This window comes from Stegostoma tigrinum, chromosome 14 (genome assembly GCF_030684315.1).
Source record: "Stegostoma tigrinum isolate sSteTig4 chromosome 14, sSteTig4.hap1, whole genome shotgun sequence".
Taxonomy (NCBI): Eukaryota; Metazoa; Chordata; class Chondrichthyes; order Orectolobiformes; family Stegostomatidae; genus Stegostoma; species Stegostoma tigrinum.
Genome location: NC_081367.1, coordinates 18,303,416 through 18,323,588, shown reverse-complemented (window position 1 = coordinate 18,323,588; position 20,173 = coordinate 18,303,416). Strand labels below are relative to the sequence as shown.

Below are 20,173 nucleotides of genomic sequence, written 5' to 3'. Positions count from 1 at the left end.
TTCAGCTGTTCATGTAGAATAAAGCTGAATCCTAATGGGCTCTGTTCCCCATGAACCTAACATATTATATCATGGGGAAATCTTTTACTTGTCAGTCGCACTCTTAAGTTATTTGAAAAATAAAACAGGTAGGCTCCAGTTTGTTTGTTTACCGTATTATAACAGACTAGCGTCACGACAAGTTTACAAATCAAAGCATATTTATTGTATTGGCAGAGCTACTGCAGTTTTGCTTTTGTTACATAATATTCAGCCAGATTAATTTGTGGAGGTTAATAAACTTAGTTATCTCATTCCTTTCTCACTCAGGAATACAGAGGTCAATTTGTACCATGCAGCTAACTCAGTACGAATTGAGCATTGAACCCTCCACAAGTATAGGATATAACTTGCCTCTATTAAGTCATTTAGCTAGCTTTCGCCTTTTTGATCAAAATGTTACTTTATGCATAACATAATCTCTTTATAAATATGAACAATATCACTCTGTGCCTATTTATTATGTGGTTTGACAACTAAGTTGCAGGTTCCTTGTAAACTGTTGGATCATTTCTCAAATAACGATATGCCCTATAGACTATTCTGGACATGATTATTCACAATAACAGACTGTCAACAAGTTTAACACACAATGTGCAATGTTGGCATTGTGAAGACACAAAGTTAAATTGTAACAGTTGAATAGTAGCTGTTGGAGCCAAATCAATTCAACAATTTGGAAACTGTGAAGCTAGCCAAATGTTTATGAATACTTTTTTTATAAGTGTGGGTCAAACACCGGTTGGATAAGCTTTGCCTGTTTGCAGTTATTAAAGTTTTTTTTATTGGCTAAAGGCAAAGAAGTATTTACTAGTGATTATGGCAATCGCAGGAGACTCTGTCTCCTTTACTGCAAAGACATGTAGTAATGCAGTCCCTATACACCTGCATTCCCCGTGCAGGTGGCCTATAGGCCCTCCGCTTCTTCCTGTCCCACAGGCCTTAACAGTCCCCCTACACTGACACCCTCATCCCTCTAGCCGAACTCATCCTCACCCTCAACAACTTCTCTTTCGATTCCTCCCACTTCCTACAGACAAAGGGGGTGGTCATGGGTATCTGCATGGGCCCAAGCTATGCCTGCCTCTTTGTAGGTTATGTGGAACAGTCCCTCTTCTGTAGCTACACTGGCCCCAAAACCTACCTCTTCCTCTGTTACATTGATGACTGTATGGCGCCATCTCATGCTCCAAGAGGAGCTCAAACAGTTCATCCACTTCACCAACACCTTCCACCCCAACCTCAAGTTCACCTGGACCATCTCCAACACATCCCTCACCTTCCTGGACTTCTCTGTCTCCATCTCAGGCAACCGCCTAGAAACCGACATCCATTTCAAGCCCACTGACTCCCACAGCTACCTAGAATACACCTCCTCCCACCCTCCTTCCTGTAAAAATTCCATCCCCTATTCCCAATTCCTTCGCCTCTGCCACATCTGCTCCCAGGATGAGGCATTCCACTCTGTACATCTCAGACGTCCTCGTTCTTCAAGGACCGCAACGTCCCCCCTTGGTTGGGGGAACACCAACTCCCCTGCAGCCCAATGGTATCAATGTGGATTTCACAAGCTTCAAAATCTCCCCTCACCACATTGCATTGCAAAACCAGCCCAGCTCATCCCCGCCTCCCTAACCTGTTCTTCCTCTCACTTATTCCCTCCTCCCACCTCAAGCCGCACCTCCATTTCCTACCTACCATCCTCATCCCGCCCCCTTGACCTGTTCATCTGCCCCAGACTGACCTATCCCTTCCCCACCTCCCCAACTAAACTCACCTCTACAGGCTCCACCCTTTTAACATGTCTGTCTCCTCTCCACCTATCTTCTCCTCTATCCATAATCGATTCGCCTCTCCCTCTCTCCCTATTTATTTCAGAACCCTCTCCCTTTCCCCCTTTTCTGATGAAAGGTCTAGGCCAGAAACATCAGCTTTTATGCTCCTAAGACGGTGCTTGGCCTGCTGTGTTCATCCAGCTCCACACTTTATTATCAAGGAAGCATTGCTGATCTCTGTTTGTCTTTGAGAAGGCAATTGAACTACCTTCTTGAGCCATTCCTGTCTATTTGACATAAGTACACCTGCAGAGCTGTTCGGGAGGGAGAGTCAGGATTTTGACTCAGCAAAAGTGAAGAAATGGTGATTTATTTCCAATCAGAATGATGTATCATTATTATTGAATGTGAAATGCAGTCACTTACAGCCCACTTCAGTTTTGCTGCAGGCCCATTTAATTCTTCTGTTGTTAAATCCTGAGGAATCTTACTGTATTTAATCTAACTTACACCTCCGCGCTGTCTCTTTCTCATCAAAACAGATGATAAGCACTTAAATTACCAACATTAAAACAAAGATAACATAATGCAACTTCAAACTTGTTATCCTGATGCAAGTGACATAGCATCAAATCTTTGAAAGTATTGAATGTGGATTGGTTTTACTTTGGGACACTTAATTAATTCTGTAATTACTTTCTGTAGTTCTGTAGTTACTAATTCTATAGTTACCCAGCTTCGTGGTAGTATGTTCTTGTTGCCTGTAAACCTTACCTCCGGTTTTGCATTTTGAGTGAAACATTTTACGATAATATTTAACATTGAAGCTATAATTACGAATGTATGTAATGAAGATCCGTATGTAAACAATTATGAGGGCAATCTGGATAGAAACAATGATTTGTCAAAATGCAGTTGCAGCTTCCAACCATGAGATGATACAACACCATCTAAGAATTAAGTACCTACCTCCCACAAGAAATAACTAAGCTCTCTAAGAAATCACCATCTTACCCATGAAAGGTACCACAGCACTTCTAACTAAGAGTCTTCACAGAGAAAACATCCCTGGCAGCAGGATCAGTGGAAGAAAGGCATCTTGTGTGTGTCACAATTGTGTGTGCAATTTTTCACCATTCAAATAATAGTCCCTTTTACTGTTATTCCTACCAAAGTGGATGGCTTCACATTTATTAACATTGAATTCCATCTCTCAGACATTCGCCCACTCACTTAAACTATCTATATCCCTCTGCAAGCTTTCAGAGTGTGGAGCTGGATGAACACAGCAGGCCAAGCAGCATCTCAGGAGCACAAAAGCTGACGTTTCGGGCCTAGACCCTTCATCAGGGGTCTAGGCCCAAAATGTCAGCTTTTGTGCTTCTGAGATGCTGCTTGGCCTGCTGTGTTCATCCAGCTCCACACTTTGTTATCTTGGATTCTCCAGCACCTGCAGTTCCCATTATCACTGATATGATTTCAGAGTCCTCTGCACACTTTGCTGTATCACTCATCACTTCAACAGTGAGAAATGGGAAGTGAGGGATACAGGGGAGTAACAGCATTGTGAAGTTTTTGGAGATTTCCAATTATGGAGAAGATTACAGCAGTAAAGCTGGTGCTGGACCATGGAGTTTTATTTAACATCTGTGAATTTGATTACTTTAGGACGAGTGATACAGCAAAGTGCGCAGAAGGCTCTGAAAGTATGCAGAGGGATATAGATAGTTTAGGTGAGTGGGCCAAGATTTGGGAGATGGAATTCAATGTTGATAAATGTGAAGCCATCCATTTTGGTAGGAACAACAGTCAAAGAGACTATTATTTGAATGGTAAAAAATTGCAGCATGCTACTGTGTAGAGAGACCTGGGAATCCTTGTGCATGAATTACAGGAGGTTGGTTTGCATTAATAATGGGTATTTAAGGCAGCAAATGGAATTTTGTCCTTCATTGCTAGAGGGACTGAGTTTAAAAGCAGGGAGGTTATATTGCAGCTGTATAGGGTGCTAGTGAGGCCACACTTGGAGTACTGCATACAGGTTTGGTCTCCTTCCTTGACAAGCGATGTACTGGCACTGGAGTGGGTACAGAGGAGATTCATTAGGTTGATTCCAGAGTTGAGAGGGTTGGCTCATGAGAAGAGGCTGAATAAACTGGGAATATATTCATCAGAATTTAGAAGAATGAGTGGGGATCATATAAAATTATGAAGAGGATAGATAAGATAGAAGTAGGGAGGGTGTTTCTACTGGCGAGTAAAACTAAAACAAGAGGGCATAGCATCAAAATTAGGGGAAGCAGATTTAGGACTGAATTGAGGAGAAACATTTTCACTCAAAAGGTTGTGAATCTATGGAATTCTCTGCCCAATGAAATAGTTGAGGCTTCCTTATTGAATGTTTTTAGAACTAAAGATAGATAACTTTTTGAATAGTAAAGGAATTAAGGTTATGGTGAGAGGGTGCGCAAGTGGAACTGAGCCCATAAAAAGATCAGCAACGATCTTATTGAATGATGGGACAGGCTCGAAGGACCAGATGGCCTACTCCTGTTTCTGGTTCTTATGTTCTTTGGTTTATGATTTGAAAACAGCAGAAGAAAGATGTTTATGATGGGAGAGCCAGTGGAGAAGGCAGAGCACTCAGGAAGACACATTTTGTAAGGACTTTGAGAGGCTAAGTTTTAATTTTTTTCTACTACTTGGGTTATATATGTGGGATTTGTGTTTTTTGGAAGAACATACTGGTGGAATTTTGTTCACTTAAGGAATAATTAAGAGTAAGAGGGGAATTGTTCAGTTTGTTAGAAGTTCTGTTAATTTGTTTACTGTTAGGGTGAAAAAAAATTATAACGTGTTGCCTATAAGGTGAATATCAGAGATTTTCTTTCATTTAACCTTCCCTTCTCCATAACAGTTTGGGGGCTCATCCAGGATCTGGCCAATTCATTTATGGGATCTCAACGGATTCAGGCAGATTTAGACAGACTCGGGAATTAGTATCCTAGATCTTTATATAAAATGTAGGTGAGAAAAATCTGTTTAATTTTGGTTACTTGTGGCTGGATAAATCAAAAGTGATAGAAATCGCTCTTAACATTGCTAAAGAGGTTCTGGAGTTTGAAGTTGCTTCCCAAATTTGCCAAGAAAGTTTAGGAAGGCAAAGGAAGGATATACTTTTTAGACTTGGCAAACAGGCTAGAATTGGGTTTATCTAGGAATAAGAGGAAATTTGAAATTGTAATGGACTTGGTCAAGCATTTAGGTATATCAGAGAAACAGGTAAGTGCAGTGGAGTTAGAAAAACTTAGACTGAAAATTAGACAGTCAGAGTTAGATAATAAAGAAAATGAAAGAAGAGCCAGGGCAGGAGAGGAAGAAAGAGAACTGAAACAGTCTAAATTACAGATAAAAGTAGAGGAAAAAGAAAAGGAAAGAATTGCTCTAGAACACAAAAAGAAATAAAAAGAGAGAAGAAAAGGAAAAAGGGAGAGAAGAGAGGGAGAACGAGAGAGAGTTTGACCTTTGAAAGTTGCAAATTGAACAAGATAGCCACTATAAAAGGATGGAAATAAAGCTAGAAGATTGGTTTAGTGAGGAGGTGAGTGATGAAAGACTGTGGAAGGCGAAACTGGTTACAAATTTAGCAAAAACTAAATTTGCCAAGGCAGAAGTGATGCTCTTGGGGCACAAGATCGGACATGGAAGGAAGACCCCAAGGAACCCAAAGATGAAGCCCATTGAGGAATTTCCAAGACCATCCTTGAAGAAAGACGTGCTCAGATTTTTGGGACTGAGCAGATTCTACCAGAAGTTTGTACCAATCTTTAGTAGCGTGGTAGCAATGCTGATGGATTTGTTAAAGAAGAACACAAAATTTTGGTGGACAGAACAATGCCAGGAGGCATTTGAGAATTTAAAGGCTGTGATAACCACTGCACCAGTTTTAGCCACACCAAATTTCTTGAACACTTTAAAGTTGCTATCGATGCCAGCGATGTAGGGTTTAAAGTTATGCCTATACAGGAGGATGATGGCAGAATTGAAAGGCCAATTGATTATTTTTCAAAGAAACTCAACACCCACCAGAAAAAGCACTCCACCATTGAAAAAGAGAAATTTATTTTGGGGCTGGCCTTACAACATTTTAATGTTTATGTTACAAGCAATGTTTTGGAGATGGTTGTGTTTACAGACAACAACACGTTCACCTTTCTGGAAAGATTTAAGAACAAGAATACAAGACAATTTCATTGGAGTCTTATGTTGTAGACTTTTAATTTACAGATTGTGCATGTTGCAGGTCGTAAAAATGTTATTGTAGATGTGTTTTCGTGAGTATAAAAGAAAATGTGTAGATAGACAGAACTGGTATGATCCAATGTTATATATGTATGCAGAATCAGCATGAAGGGTGTAACTTTAGATTACTGACCTATGAATCTTGCGACAATGATGTTAAGATTTTTTTTAAATGAATCCATCTTTTCATAATGATAGTTCTTTTTTCTTAAGGGGAGAGGTGTTATGAAGTTGTGCAGAGTGCATAATTCCTTTAAGACATAAGATGTTTTCCTAAACTTGGAGATTTATAAAAAAAAGTAACAGCTGAAAATGTACAGCCAGTTCAAAAATTGAAACATGTATCAATTGGCTGTGTCATTGGGAACTTTAGATGTGTTTTGATGCTTTGGCAACTAGCCAGGATTAGCCAACTAATTTAAACCAAACACTTAGCGATCGAAAGTCAATTCAATTTAAATCTGACGGTTTTGACAACCTCGGACCAACGCTTTTGTAAGAAAATTGATATGTCATCCAAGGTATATAAGGAGAGGGCATTTTGAAAATTGTTGTAACAACCAACCACCATCTGAGAAATAAGTACCTAACTCTCATGAGAAATCACTAAGCTCTACAAGAAAGCACCATCTTATCCATAAAAGATACCATGGCACTTCTAACTAAAAGTCTTCACAGAGTAAACATCCCTGACAGTAAGATTAGTGGAAGAAAGGTTTTGACTTGAGGACAGCAGAAGAAAGCTGTTTATGATGGGAGTGACAGTGGAGAAGGCAGAGCATTTGGGAAGACACATTCTGTGTGGATTTTGAGGCACTAAATTTGAATTATTTTTTACTAACTGTGCTGTATAAGTGGGACTTGTGTTTATTGGAATGGCATACCAGTAGAATTTAGTTCATTTAGGGAATAGTTAGAAGTTGGCAGGAATTGTTCAGTTTGTTAGTACATTAGTTTATTCACTGTTAGGGTTAAATAAATAAATTGTTACTAGTTGCCTCTAAAGTGAATATCAGGAATTTTCTTTAATTTAACCTTCCCCTTCTCCATAACACCCGTCATCTAATGATTCAAATGCAAAAGCGTTGAACCAGTGGATGTAAAATAAATGCCTTTCTTTTAGTATAAGAATAATCAAAAGATACTGATACAAAGTTTACATGAAGAAATGAACAGATTTAAAATTTGAGGACGCTATGCTGTCATGTGTCTTTATTTTGTTTTAATTCCTTTTAACAGAAATATTTCTTGCATTTTGAAACAGAACATGTTTATGCCGTTCTTTTCAAAAAGCCTCTGGGATTATGGATAGCCGCATCTGTAGTAGAGTCTGGTTTGATGCTGAATTCTAGACAGTGAAAATGATTAGCTCAAAAGCTTGTCTCAGAAACTGATTAATGTTTGGCACCCATGTTGTGAGATGGTAACTGTTCCTCAGTGATCAGAGAGTCTGGCAGCCCTTCCGAGCTGTGACGAGTGAAAGATAATACAGAAAGACACACAACAGCACAGACATGGGCATTGTAGCTCATTCATGAGCAAGTGTGCTTTTGCCTTTAACAGCTGACAGTGAAAATTAGTGCACGATGGCTTGGCAATATCAGATTTTAAAGAAGTGGTTGAAACATGATTGATACCTTTCGGAGTCAGAAAATGAGTCACTTGTGAATCAAGTTCTGTAAGCAAGAATGGATTCAACTTGAAAGAATCCAGCATTTAAAAGCTCAAAAGCAATAAAAATGCTGAACATAATCAGCAAGTTTATGATGTAGCCAAACTGTGCCTCCCAGCATTACCCTGAACCTTGCAAACCTTACAGAGACATAAAAAGCTCACCCTTTTGTAGTGTCAAGATGGCTAATAATGTCTATCCAGTTAAGTTATTCATCTCAAACATTGAGCCATTGTCATCAAACAGTTTGGAAACAAAAGTAATGTCTACAGGCTATCAAGTTTAATACAGTCAGTGAGTTTGAATGTGCAGTCATATTCCTTGGAAGTGCTAATTCTGGATTCTAATTTGGTAATCAGAATCCTCCCCATACAGACTACCTTTGTATATTAATAGATAGCCACACACCAGAAATGAAGTTGCTACAGCACATAAGAAGGCACAAATTTGCGGAAGAGGTTACAGTTGTCCTTTTCATGATCTAATTTTTTATGTACTTTTAAGAAATGTATATTTAGTGTTCCAGGTATAGCAGAAAACACAAAGATCATTAACAGACAACAATGAAAACATTGCAAAGCAATTGCTTCTCAGAAATTAAGTTTAAGAATTAGAGCGGGTGTATTAAACACCTAACAACTAAGCTAAATGTATCCTTAGCTGAAGCATCAACTTCTTAGAAGCAGCAATTTCATACAAGCGTTAACAGTATGAGTGCAGCTTGCAAGTCACAAAAATGGTGTTTGGGAGCATTTGTCTGATTTGACTTAAACAGGAGCAGAACACTGATGTTTTTAAATTAGTAGTAATAAGTCAGTACTACTGGCCAAATTTAAGATGAGCAGAATATGGTTGTTTGAAGGTTCATCAATATTACAATAAATTATTGTAGCTATCTTATCCCTAGCTATCTTTACGATGCATCAGGAGAATGGCCTCAACTCTTGAGAGCCAGGGGCATAAAATTGCAGATTAACCCGTCTACAGAAAGATGTTGGTGGGGGGATGTAAATTTTAATTCCCAAAAGGTAAGGATAGACAAAAATGTACAAAAATTGGAAGCCAGATACAGATCCACCTTGGACATGCCCACTTGCCATTTAATGGAGTTAGGTTGATGGATGGGTGAATACCCTGCTCTCCAGAATCAAGTCCCTGATTCAAATCTTTGAACAGAGTAACATTTCTGAAGCCATACGCTTCTTTTTGGTTTACTGCTGACCGAGAGGGTACCCTCTGGCACCTGAAGGGAGGTGGAAAAATTTGCGAGCTTGTGAAAGACCTGGAGAGAAGCAAAGCTAAACAAAATGGAGGACAGACAAAACAGAGAGTACGCTGATGTTCTGGTGTGACACTGGATGATTTATACTGGGAGGGAGAAAGGAGGTAAAGGGCTGATTGAGATACAAAAGAGGAGTTAATGATAGGTGTTTATAAGGCTCTAGTTAGGCCCCATTTAGAATAGTGTGTCCAATTTTGGGCCCCACACCTCAGGAAGGACATACTAGCTCTGGAGCATGTCCAGTGGAGATTCACACGGATGATCCCCGGAATGGTAGGTCTAACGTATGATGAATGGCTAAGGATCCTTGGATTGTACTCATTAGAGTTTAGAAGGTTGAGGGGAGATCTAATAGAAACTTACAAGATAACGTATGGTTTAGAAGGGGTGGACGCTAGGAAGTTGTTTCCCTTAGGCGAGGAGACTAGGACCCGTGGGCACAGCCTTAAAATTAGAGGGGGTAAATTTAAAACTGAAATGAGACGACATTTCTTCAGCCAGAGAGTGGTGGGCTTGTGGAATTCATTGCCGCAGAGTGCAGTGGAGGCCAGGATGTTGGATGCCTTCAAGGCAGAGATCGACAAATTCTTGATCTCAGAAGGAATCAAAGGCTATGGGGAGAGTGCAGGGAAGTGGTGTTGAAATGCCCATCAGCCATGATTTAAATGGCGGAATGGACTTGATGGGCCGAATGGCCTTATTTCCACTCCTATGTCTTATGGTCTTATGGTAGAAGAAAGTAAATTTGCAAAGCCATGTTGCATTATGTTTTCTTAGACAACTGCAGCATGCCCAGAATGGAAATGATAGCATGGAAGTAAGAATGTGTCTTGAAATATCAAGCAATGAGAAGATCAAGATCAGTTGTTTGGACAGAGTGGAGATATTTTGTGAAACAGTCAGACCAACTGCATTTGGTTTTGCTAACGCAAAGGAAACTGCAACGTAAGTAGCAAATTTAATAGACTAGATTGAAAAATGTACAAAGTAATATGCCGCTTCACCTGAAAGTGGTGTTTGGGACCTTGTTCACAAGATGGAGCTTGTATAAGGCAAGTGCTACACTTTCAGTATGGAGAGGTGCCTTGGGGAGGTGAAGAAGTGTTTGATGGATGAGTGGACCAGGATGTTGCAGAAGGAATGCCACCTGCTAAATGCTGACAGTGGAAGGAGAGAACATGTTGGTGGCATCCTACTGGAGGTGGCAGAAATGGTGGAGGATGCTCCTTTGAATACACAGACTATTAAGATAAGGGGAACCCTATTGTGTTTTGGGACGGAGGGGAAGGATTGAGGGCAGAAGTGCAAGAAATAGGTTGGACTCAACCAAAGGCCCTGTGAACAGTGGGATGTCAATCCTCAGTTGTGGAAAAAAGGAGAATATGTCAGAGGTAACTCCACGGAAGGTGGCATCATTGGCACAGGGAAATTGGGAGAGTGACTAAGATCCAAACTGGCTCACTGAACACCAGGAAGCTTGTGCAATTTTACTATTAAATTATACAAAGTTACAGACTGCCCAATTGACTGTGAGTTACCTGACTGTGAACAGAGAACAGTGTAAACGCCATGCTGTTGGCCTGACAGCCAAGTCATGTCTAATATATAACAAAACCTTTGCACTGTTAGTGCGCAAAGCAGATCTGATCTAAAACCAATAGCTGCAGGCCATGAGCTCTGATACTATAAGTGCATTGAGTTTGGGTGAGAGTAGATTCTGATTGGAAAGGGGATAAGGGGATTGAAGGCTACCTAGTGGCATGAGAGGTAGGGGGTGTCAGGAGTGAATGGGAGAATCGGAGGCTGGTTGGAATGGGGTAAGAGTTTCAAGGCTCTATGTTTGGAAAAAATGGTTAAATCCATCTGTTCATTTTAAACAGTAAAATTCGCCAATCTGCCTCTCTATTGTATCACAGTTCGGAACGTATTATTTTATAACCAGATACAAAACGATGCATAAGAGGAGTTTAGTCATTTGCATGTTTTCTTTTCTTATCTTTGCATAAAAACATAGAAGAACAGGAGAAGGCCATTCAACTCTTCAAACCTATCCTGCTATTCGATATGATTATTGCAGATCATCAAATTTAGTTCTTGTTCCCACTTTCTCTCCATCCCTTTGATCCCCTTCACTCGAAGAACTATATGTGATTCCTTTTTGAAAACATTCAGTGTAATGGTCTCCACCTCTTTTTGTGGCAAAGAATTCTACAAGCACATCATTCACTGAGTGAAGATATTTCTCCTCATCTCAGTCCTAAATATCCTTAGCTTGTTACTCCTAGTTCTGGACTTCCAGTCATTGGGTACATCCTTCCAGCATTTACCCTGTGTTGTCCTGTTAGAATTTTATAGGTTTTTTTGAAATTTCCCCTCATTCTTCTGAACTCCAGTGAATATCGCCTTAATCAATCCAATCTCTCTTCATACGTTAATCCTACCATCCTTGAATCAATCTGGATAATTCTTACTAGACTCCTTCCATTGACAAACATCCTTCCTTAGATAAGAAGAGCACAACTGAAATCAATACTCGAGATGTGGTCTCACCAAGGCCCTGTACAACTGCAGCAGGACACCCCTGCTCCTAGACTCAAATCCTCTCACTATGAAGGCCATCACTGCATTTGCAGGAACCGAAAAAAATTGTGGATGCTCTAAATCAGAAACAAAAACAGTAATTGCTGGAAAAGGTCAGCAGAATGGACGGCACCTGTGGAGAGAAAGCAAAGTTAACGTTTCAGGTTCAATGACCCTTCCTCAGAATTCAAATTTGTCTCCTGCACCTGCTGCACTGCATGCTTACTTTCAGCAAATGGTGTACAAGGACACACAGGTCTCATTGCACCTTCTCCTTTCCCACTCTATCACCAGTCAGGTAATAATCTACCCTCCAGTTTTTTGCTGTCAAAGTGGATAATCTCACATTTATCCACATTATACTTCATCCACCAATCACTTGTCCACTCATTCAATTTGAAATCACATTGAAGTATTTCTGCATCCTCCTCCTAGCTCACCCTTTCAGCCAACGGTAAAATTAAAATATACACGGGATTCAGAAAAGAGGCAAACCACACACGGTTAGAGATAATGGGAACTGCAGATGCTGGAGAATCCGAGATAACAAAGTGTGAAGCTGGATGAACGCAGCAGGCCAAGCAGCATATTAGGAGCACAAAATCTGACGTTTCGGGCCTAAACCCCAGGGCTCTGATGAAGGGTCTAGGCCCGAAACGTCAGCTTTTGTGCTCCTAAGATGATGCTTGGCCTGCTGTGTTCATCCAGCTTCACACTTTGTTAAACCATACATGGTTACTATTCACAAGCATAAAATTAGACATCTGTACATTAATGATTAGCAAAGAAAGAGTACAGCCTCTGTTTTGAACACAATTAATAACTGAGCATTTCACTGACACTTTTTACATATTGTCAATCAATGTTGTTAAGGTACCCGCATTATATAGTGAGACAGAGACTGCACAGCAGACGGTGTCAGCAAAGTGGAAGCAAATCACACTCTGAATTGCGTTGTTTTTACAAGTATTCTCATATCTCTCTGCACCACTAGGGATTTTTCCTCAAATGTATTTGCATGATATAAAGTCCGTCTCAAGAAGTAAGTTATTAAAAGTGTAAAATAACAAAAGTTAACATAAAATATTCCTTAATGCATTTAACAAAGATAATTTAGCATTGTTAGATTAATTCATCGAAAAATTAGTTCACCACAAAATACAGGCATTTTTAAACCAGGGTATCAAACCAAATCCAATTTTAAATCAAAGACATGAATTTTAAAGAATTGACAATCCTGCCTTGTAGTTAGATTGTTCCCAATATAATATAAAATGGTAAATATTGAAGTATAATGAAGGCTTTAGAGAATACCTGTTTGAGGCCTTTCATCTTTTAAATTCCAGGATGATGTAAAAATACTCATTGCCACGAGACAATTGGTTGTCAGTAACGGGAACACATTAACATACCCTTGAGTTTTTGCTCTCTCTTTTACATACACGTAGCCACACACACTTTGGATTAGTCAATTTTAAGGATGGGGGAGCTCATTAGCAGAGATTAACATTGACCAGCATACAGCAACATTGAAATGTCACACACATCCTGGAGTTCAGAAAAAGAAGAATGAAACTACCAGATGTGTGAAACAGAAAATAGCTGCAGCAATAAATAACATATAAGCCTGTTTTTAAAGATTAGGTACAAAGGTTGCAAACATCAGCTCTGTAAGATGTTTGTCTTTGTCAATAACATTACCAATTTGAAACTTCTACCACACCCAAGTGCGCCCAACCACCAAAAGTAAAGCTTGCAGCGCACATGCCCTTAGTTTTACAGCAGCAGGAAGGACCCTTCTTTAAATGCTTTCAGGTTAGTTGGTGTTGAATTTCCTCGACTCTTGTAAAGAAGAAGAATCTAGGATTTTCCATTGCTGTTTAAAGTTGTGAAGTCTTTAGAAAGGGGTAGTAGGTGTTATCGAATTTCAAGAAATTGCTTCCCAAGCTCATTAGGAGGCATGTACTCTGGGATGGCAGTGGCAGAGAGTAACAAGCACAGTCATAGTGAATGGAGACTTCACCAAAGTGGGTCGAAGGCTGAGTATAGTGAAGAATTTGTCGTAAATTTGAGGCAGAGAGGGAAAGAGGAGCTTTAACTAATGTTTAATGCATTAGAAGAATTAGGATAAAAGGCGTAGATCAAGAGGCTGTCCTGCAGTGAGACCAGCAGCAGTGACGTTACAAACCACAATATGATGAAAGTACATGGAAAGCAGCTGATCAGTGAATAGGATTATGGAAGTTTTCTAGTCCTTATCGTAAAAAGAAAACTTTTCAGCTTGTGTTTAGTTCTCTAGTCTTTTACTTCTCTTTTTACTTAAAAAAGCGTAAGTATAAGTTTGTGACATTTTGTTTAAGAAATTAGAATAAATTGTAAAAAGCAGGGAATCTAGAGTAATTAGTAAATTCATTAAATTAAGTATAGCAGTAATGGCAGGATGGGTGATGTGCTATTATTACAGTATTTGGGAACTACTGGACTTCAAGGTGATCCAGAGAGAACACACCTATAGTCAGTGTCTGCAGATTGATGATCTAAATTCAGGAGTTGGAGTCAGAGCTGCAGACATTGTGCCACATCAGAGAAGGAGAAAGTGGCCTGGACACTTTACTCCAGAAGGCCATGAGACCTCTCAGGCCATGTACTTCAAATTTGGCCTGTGATCAGAGAAAGAAGGGTGTTTCTGTAGCTGAAGCAGGTGTAAAGACCTGGCAGGGGATTTTGTTTGAGGAGCCCTGGCCTTACTGCTGGCTGTGTCACAGCAGGAAATAAGGGCTAGCAAGAGACAGATTGATCTACTTGTTGCACGCATGGAAAGCAATGTAAAAGATAAACTCTAGAAAGACCTCGCCCATGGAAAATTGAGGAATGGAAAAATCAGCCATGGGTTATGGAGGGATGGACCTCACCAGGTAGATAGGGCTGTAGGAGGGGTAACACACAACACAATAACAGCTTAATGCGGGCCCACAGGCTAAGTTGGCTATATCAAGATTGCAGATGGGAAACAAACATCTTGTTCCTGATATTCATTCACATTTCAGTGCGTCCATGTCTGATGTTTGATCAAATTAGCCCAGCAGCTATACTACCATTGCTGAGATTGACAAGGAGGAGAAGTAGAAGGAATGTCTAGAGACAAAATCGAGGCGTAGGGGGCAGCAGATGTGAATGAAGAGGCGGCACCTGAAGAGGGTACCCAGGGTCTTCAGCACCATCGAGTTGCGTCCTGAGAGAGGGTACACTAAAGACATTGCATCTACGTGCAGCTGAGGGAAGGCAGCGCTGGAGACATCTTCACATGACTGGAGAAGTTGTCACCTGCATCTGCTACCTCCAACAGGCAACTTGCAGGTAGTGCAATGCCTATGGCACTGAAGATTAATGGCATCAAACTTCTGGGCCACCAGCTCCCTTCAAGCTTCTGCCAGAGAAATGTGTGGCACCTCCCAGTCAGTTGCCCACAATTATATTAGGGAATTCACCAATTTGTCCTTTAGAGGAACCAGAGAGCCAAGGTGCCCAAACCACTTGATTTACAGTCAGATATCGCTGGGTTCCCACACGTACACAGGGACAACTGGCATTCAGGAATCCACGGCATTATCCAGGAAGGGACGATGAGGCAGCCGGCGATGAAAGAACCTGATAGCTGTTAGATTTGAGGGCAAATGGACAGTCACAACTATGAGCCAATCTTATTGCAAAGATATTCCTGCTCTTGAGAGAATGGTTATATTATACTTACCAAATGTTGAGATATGCTGTTTGCCATTAATTGCTCTTTTATACATTCCCTTGGCACCAATACAGCTGTTTGGTTTCCTCGCAACATCAACAGAATGGAGTTTTATAGAATAACATGAGGGCTGTGCTTATATGGCTCAAACTTCAGTTTGCCATAGCTATTCATCTATTACAGAGATTAGACAGGCTCAGCTACATTGTTTGACTGCTGAAATCTAAGCATCTAGTTCTTGCTTTCTAAAGGTTATGTTCTGCTCACAGGGCAGTAGGAAATAACAGCCTCCATGTTTTTTTTAATTGCTCCATATAACCTGCATGTGAGCATGTAAAGTGATCAGCACCATGCCAAATAGTCTACAGGAAAACATAAATAATCAAAAACCTTAACATATTGAAAGTGATCACAGAACCGTGGTGCACAGTGCTATATTGGTGTCAAGTGTCAAGTTATTTTCCAAAAGTTTAAAACCCATGCACCCAAAGTGACTTTAGTGGCCTCAAGACTCCTTTAGATAGATGGCTGACTGTGGAGTCTGTCTCTAAGTAGGTTGAAGTCGGTGAGGAAGGCCTTGACATAGTATCCTCTGAGTTTCATAGCTGTTCCTCTTGAACTGTTCAGTTCAAAGGTCTGGAAGAGATTGCCTTTTGGGCTGGGGCCCTTCTTTTGGCCCTAGTTTGGGAGTAGAATCCAGATGTTGCATCAGAAAACAAAGATTTATTAGCGTTACAAGCCTCCAACCTTATGTTTCATTAAGCCCTGCTGCTTGATGTTCAGCTGGAAAATAGCAGATCAGAGTCTCTCTCACTAGATGACTGCAGTTATTCAATCTTCCCTTCAGCACAGCAATATTCCCCTTGGTCTGCTCCTTGAAATGATCAGGAATACCATTGGAGTACTGTCAAGCAGCTCCATCGCTGTTTGCGCAAGTTCGGACATATTAAGCGTGTTCTTCTCTGTAGGAGGACAGAAGCATGAAATAGATATTTGCATGGATACATGTGTAGTATGCCTGCATTGATTGATATGCAGAGAGCTAGCAATACCCAGAGCTGTGATGGTCTGTGCGGGTTACTGATAAGAAGAATGTGTTGAGGGGAAAGTTAGGTGTTCATGGGCTCTGCGTGAAAGGTATTTTGCTGTTGTCAGAGAGCTATAGTTGATGAAAACCAATGAAAGATTTTATGTGTTTGCCTGAGCTACTTGTGAGGTGTTCATCCTGAATTTTTCTTTCATGGTTGTGTTTTTGTCCCTTGCAAGCCTTTGGTGGAAAGCGATTAGATGTATACTTTTTCTAGTTGTGAAGAAAGGTCAGTGAGTTGATGATGCATAAGTCGCTTAGTGTTGTAGTTCTTTTTATGTTCTAAGTGTGAACTCTGGCAGATGTGTAGGGAACTATATCACTGTGGAGCCATTTGTGATACATTGACAGCTGCAGGCATCTGTTGGAGATGTCTGGCACCCAATCTTATGTGTGACAATCTTGTGCAGAGGTAACTTATGATGCTATAAAGGAGCACAAAGCATTGAGTGGACAGTGGCACATACAATGGCAGAGAGTTGCAGACCATTCATCGACTTGTGGTACTGGAACCATGTTTTCTTTCAGTACCTATGAGACTACCTGGTACCCAAAACTTGACATTACACTGTGTAGTTTAGCATTGAACAATGATCAATCCCACCTCAGACAAATGGAAGGAAACTGTCTGGCATTACAAGTAAAATACTACTGAACTGCGTTTTCTGCATTTTACAGATTTTCCATGTGTTTCACTGGAAGTTGTGGTTATTAAAAACATAAAACAGTATTGCAACTCTGCCTAGCAGGTATTTGTGTTGACAGGACAAAAACAGTACATTTTTTCAATAAAGCACATTGAAGGTAAAGTCCTTTCTAAGGCTTGCAGAGTCTAAACCTGGAAGTATAAGTTAGAATTGTTAGTTCAGTGTAAAGTCACATAGAGAAAATTAAATAAAGGAAGTGAAATAAACACTGCAGGCTTATATACGTTCATTTGCAGTGCCTGAGAGTTTGTTTGGTGTACACTATTAAAAATTCACTTAGACTTGAATGAAAAGACTTAACATTTTCTGACAAGCTTACTCTGTCATGTCAGGATCCCAACTTCATACTGTTGAAGTGCTTCAATGCTGAATCTCTCGTAAGATGTTGCTTTAGCAAAATGTTTGGTTGAGTACAGCAACTCAAACAGCAAGTTCCTGATTTTTGTGTTTAATGTACACATGGTGGAAGTTATTGGCTGATTTCGTCACAATAATGTATGTGCTGTTACCCTCATTGTTACACAAAGAACAGGCCAATGCTTTAAACAGCTTGATAATCCTGATGGCAAACCAGATTGACAGAAAGTGTATGCATCATTCTTCCCTATTTCCCTCTTCTACTTACCAAAAAGAGCTAACCAGACAAACAGCTTCTTTGAAGACTGGATTTATTTAAATGTAACTCAATTTAAAACCAGCAGAATGGAGCACCACTTAAAACCACCTTCCTCACATGAGGCGAAACCTTACCAATCCCCTGGACAATGTGGAAGAGGTGGGATGTAGATTATGTCTCTTCCCAATTGCAAATGATGTCAAACAGGGGAGCAACCGACAGCCATCGGGAAGGACAGTCTTCCTAAACCACTCCCACACATCATATTCTAGTCAAAGACTGAGAACAGCTGCATGGTTCATCTTTTCTCCCATTGAGCATCTAATTGATGGCTAATGTGTAGAGAAGAAAAAAAAGGGAACTTACCTAACAACAGCTTAAATTTATAGAGTGCCTTCAGTGTACAATAGGAATTTCTTCACAGAATGAATATAGACTTGAACATTTATGCATGCTCTGCTCAATGACAGCTTAGAGTTCATACTTATGGGGCCTACAGGTACACATGGCTGCAGAACCAAACTCAAGGGCAAGTCGCTGAGACTTCTGTTGGACTTGTGCAGGGGTAGTGTCCTGCCTGGTGATATATATGAAAGCTTTCAAGCTCACAGCTTACTGCCTCCACACAGAAATGGGCTACCTAAGACAGGTAAAAGCCCACATTTTATCTCTGACTGGTTTTGCACAACGTGAATTGGCCAGATAGTTGAGTGAACTGTTGCAACTAGTTTTGAATACATTTTGCATATATCGACAGTGAAACATTCCTTCACTTTCACAAAGACCACACAAAGCCTGAAATCAAGGACATTATAGGGAGGCAATGGCCTAATGGTATCATGATTAATCTATTAATTATGTTTTGGGGACCTGGCTCAAGTCTTATCATGACAAGTGGTGGAATTTGAATTCAATAAAAGAATATGGAATTAAGTGTTTTAGAAAGATCATAAATCCACTGTCATCTTCAGAAAAAAAACATCTGGTTCACTAATGTCCTTTAGGGAAGGAAACTGCCATCGTTACATGGTCTGTACTACATGTCACTCCAGACCCACAATAATGTGGTTGACTCTTAACTGCCCTCTGGGCAATTAGGGATGGACAATAAATGCCTAGCCAGCAATGCCCACATCTCATTAATGATTGAAGAAAAAAGAACAACACCATGTCTATGTGCTCATTTAACATTACTGATTCACAGATACACCACTCAAAGCCACTGGCATTTGCACTAGGTCAGTAAATCATAGCAATCTAAATGTATCATTGGTGTATGAATCTATTTCCAACAAATTCATGAACTTAGGATCTCATACAGTTCAGTTCAGTTTCAATAACACTCTGTAAGCCCAAAATAATGGCATTGCCATGGGATCCCTTCCTGGCCTAGACCTTGCTAACATCTTCATTGGTTACCATAAGAAGTGCATTTTCAATGAAATGAGCACTAATCCTCTACCCACCTTGCATACTTCCAATACTTTGATGACATTTTTACAAAATTCAAATCCACAGATGCAAAGAATTTATTTACACAGCTAAATTATCTCTTCCTTCCTACAAATTCCTATAATTACATGTACTGCAATATATACTTTATCACAAAATTCACACATAGGGTGCTAGCCATCTTCTCACTGTGTAAGCTTGAAAAGGCATATTAAAACTGTTGAAGATTGTCCTGATCAAATTGCCACTGGTGTATAATTTGCAAACTCATGAAAAGAACAAAGGTCACCACATTTGCCCCTGCCTCAGATGACCCTGGAAAAGGCAGGTGTCCCAAACATTTGAACAACAGGCAAAACTAGCTGTCTCATGTTTCTGAGATAACAAGGTGTAGAGCTGGATGAACACAGCAGGCCAAGCAGCATCAGAGGAGCAAGAAAGCTGACGTTTCAAGCTAGACCTTTCATTTCTGAAGAAGGGTCTAGGCCCGAAACGTCAGCCTTCCTGCTCTTCTGATGCTGCTTGGTCTGCTGTGTTCATCCAGCTCGACATCTTGTTATCACAAATTTTCCAGCATCTGCAGTTCCTACTATTTCTGTTTCATGTTTCTACTTTGCAGAAAGATGTTTCCCTTCCACGCAAATCAAAAGTTTGATGTTTCAGTTTTCGTGTTGCTGCAATGCCAGTATGTCAACTCGAAGTCTCAACGACTGGCAGATTGTGTCAATGTGTCCCCTTGACTTTCTGCAGTGGACAAAGTGGCAACAAAGTACAACCGATCTGTGCTTGCAAACTTCAAAACAACACATTCAAACATTAGACATTCAAACATTAGAAGCTGTACCTGGGCACTATTTACTAAATAATCCTGGCATGCCAAAAAAACACAGGCAACCAATTTAAGATTACCACTTGAGGT

General features: G+C 40.2%; 2 protein-coding genes across 3 annotated transcripts in view; one reads left to right on the top strand and one right to left on the bottom strand.

Moving 5' to 3' along the window:
• The window catches only part of LOC125458045 (beta-galactoside alpha-2,6-sialyltransferase 1-like), a 142,655-nt gene extending 129,568 nt beyond the window's left edge, over positions 1-13,087 (bottom strand). Inside the window, exon 1 of one of the 2 annotated variants that reach the window (XM_048542931.2) lies at positions 12,965-13,087. The gene's annotated coding sequence lies outside the window, so the exon portion shown is untranslated. The remainder of the gene's footprint in view (positions 1-12,964) is intronic. The other variant, XM_048542927.2, reaches the window with a different exon arrangement.
• On the top strand, positions 5,380-5,817 carry LOC132210482 (uncharacterized). The gene has a single exon (XM_059650817.1). It carries the CDS (start codon positions 5,380-5,382, stop codon positions 5,815-5,817), a length of 438 nt encoding a protein of 145 aa, XP_059506800.1.
• Positions 13,088-20,173: the final 7,086 nt, after the last annotated feature.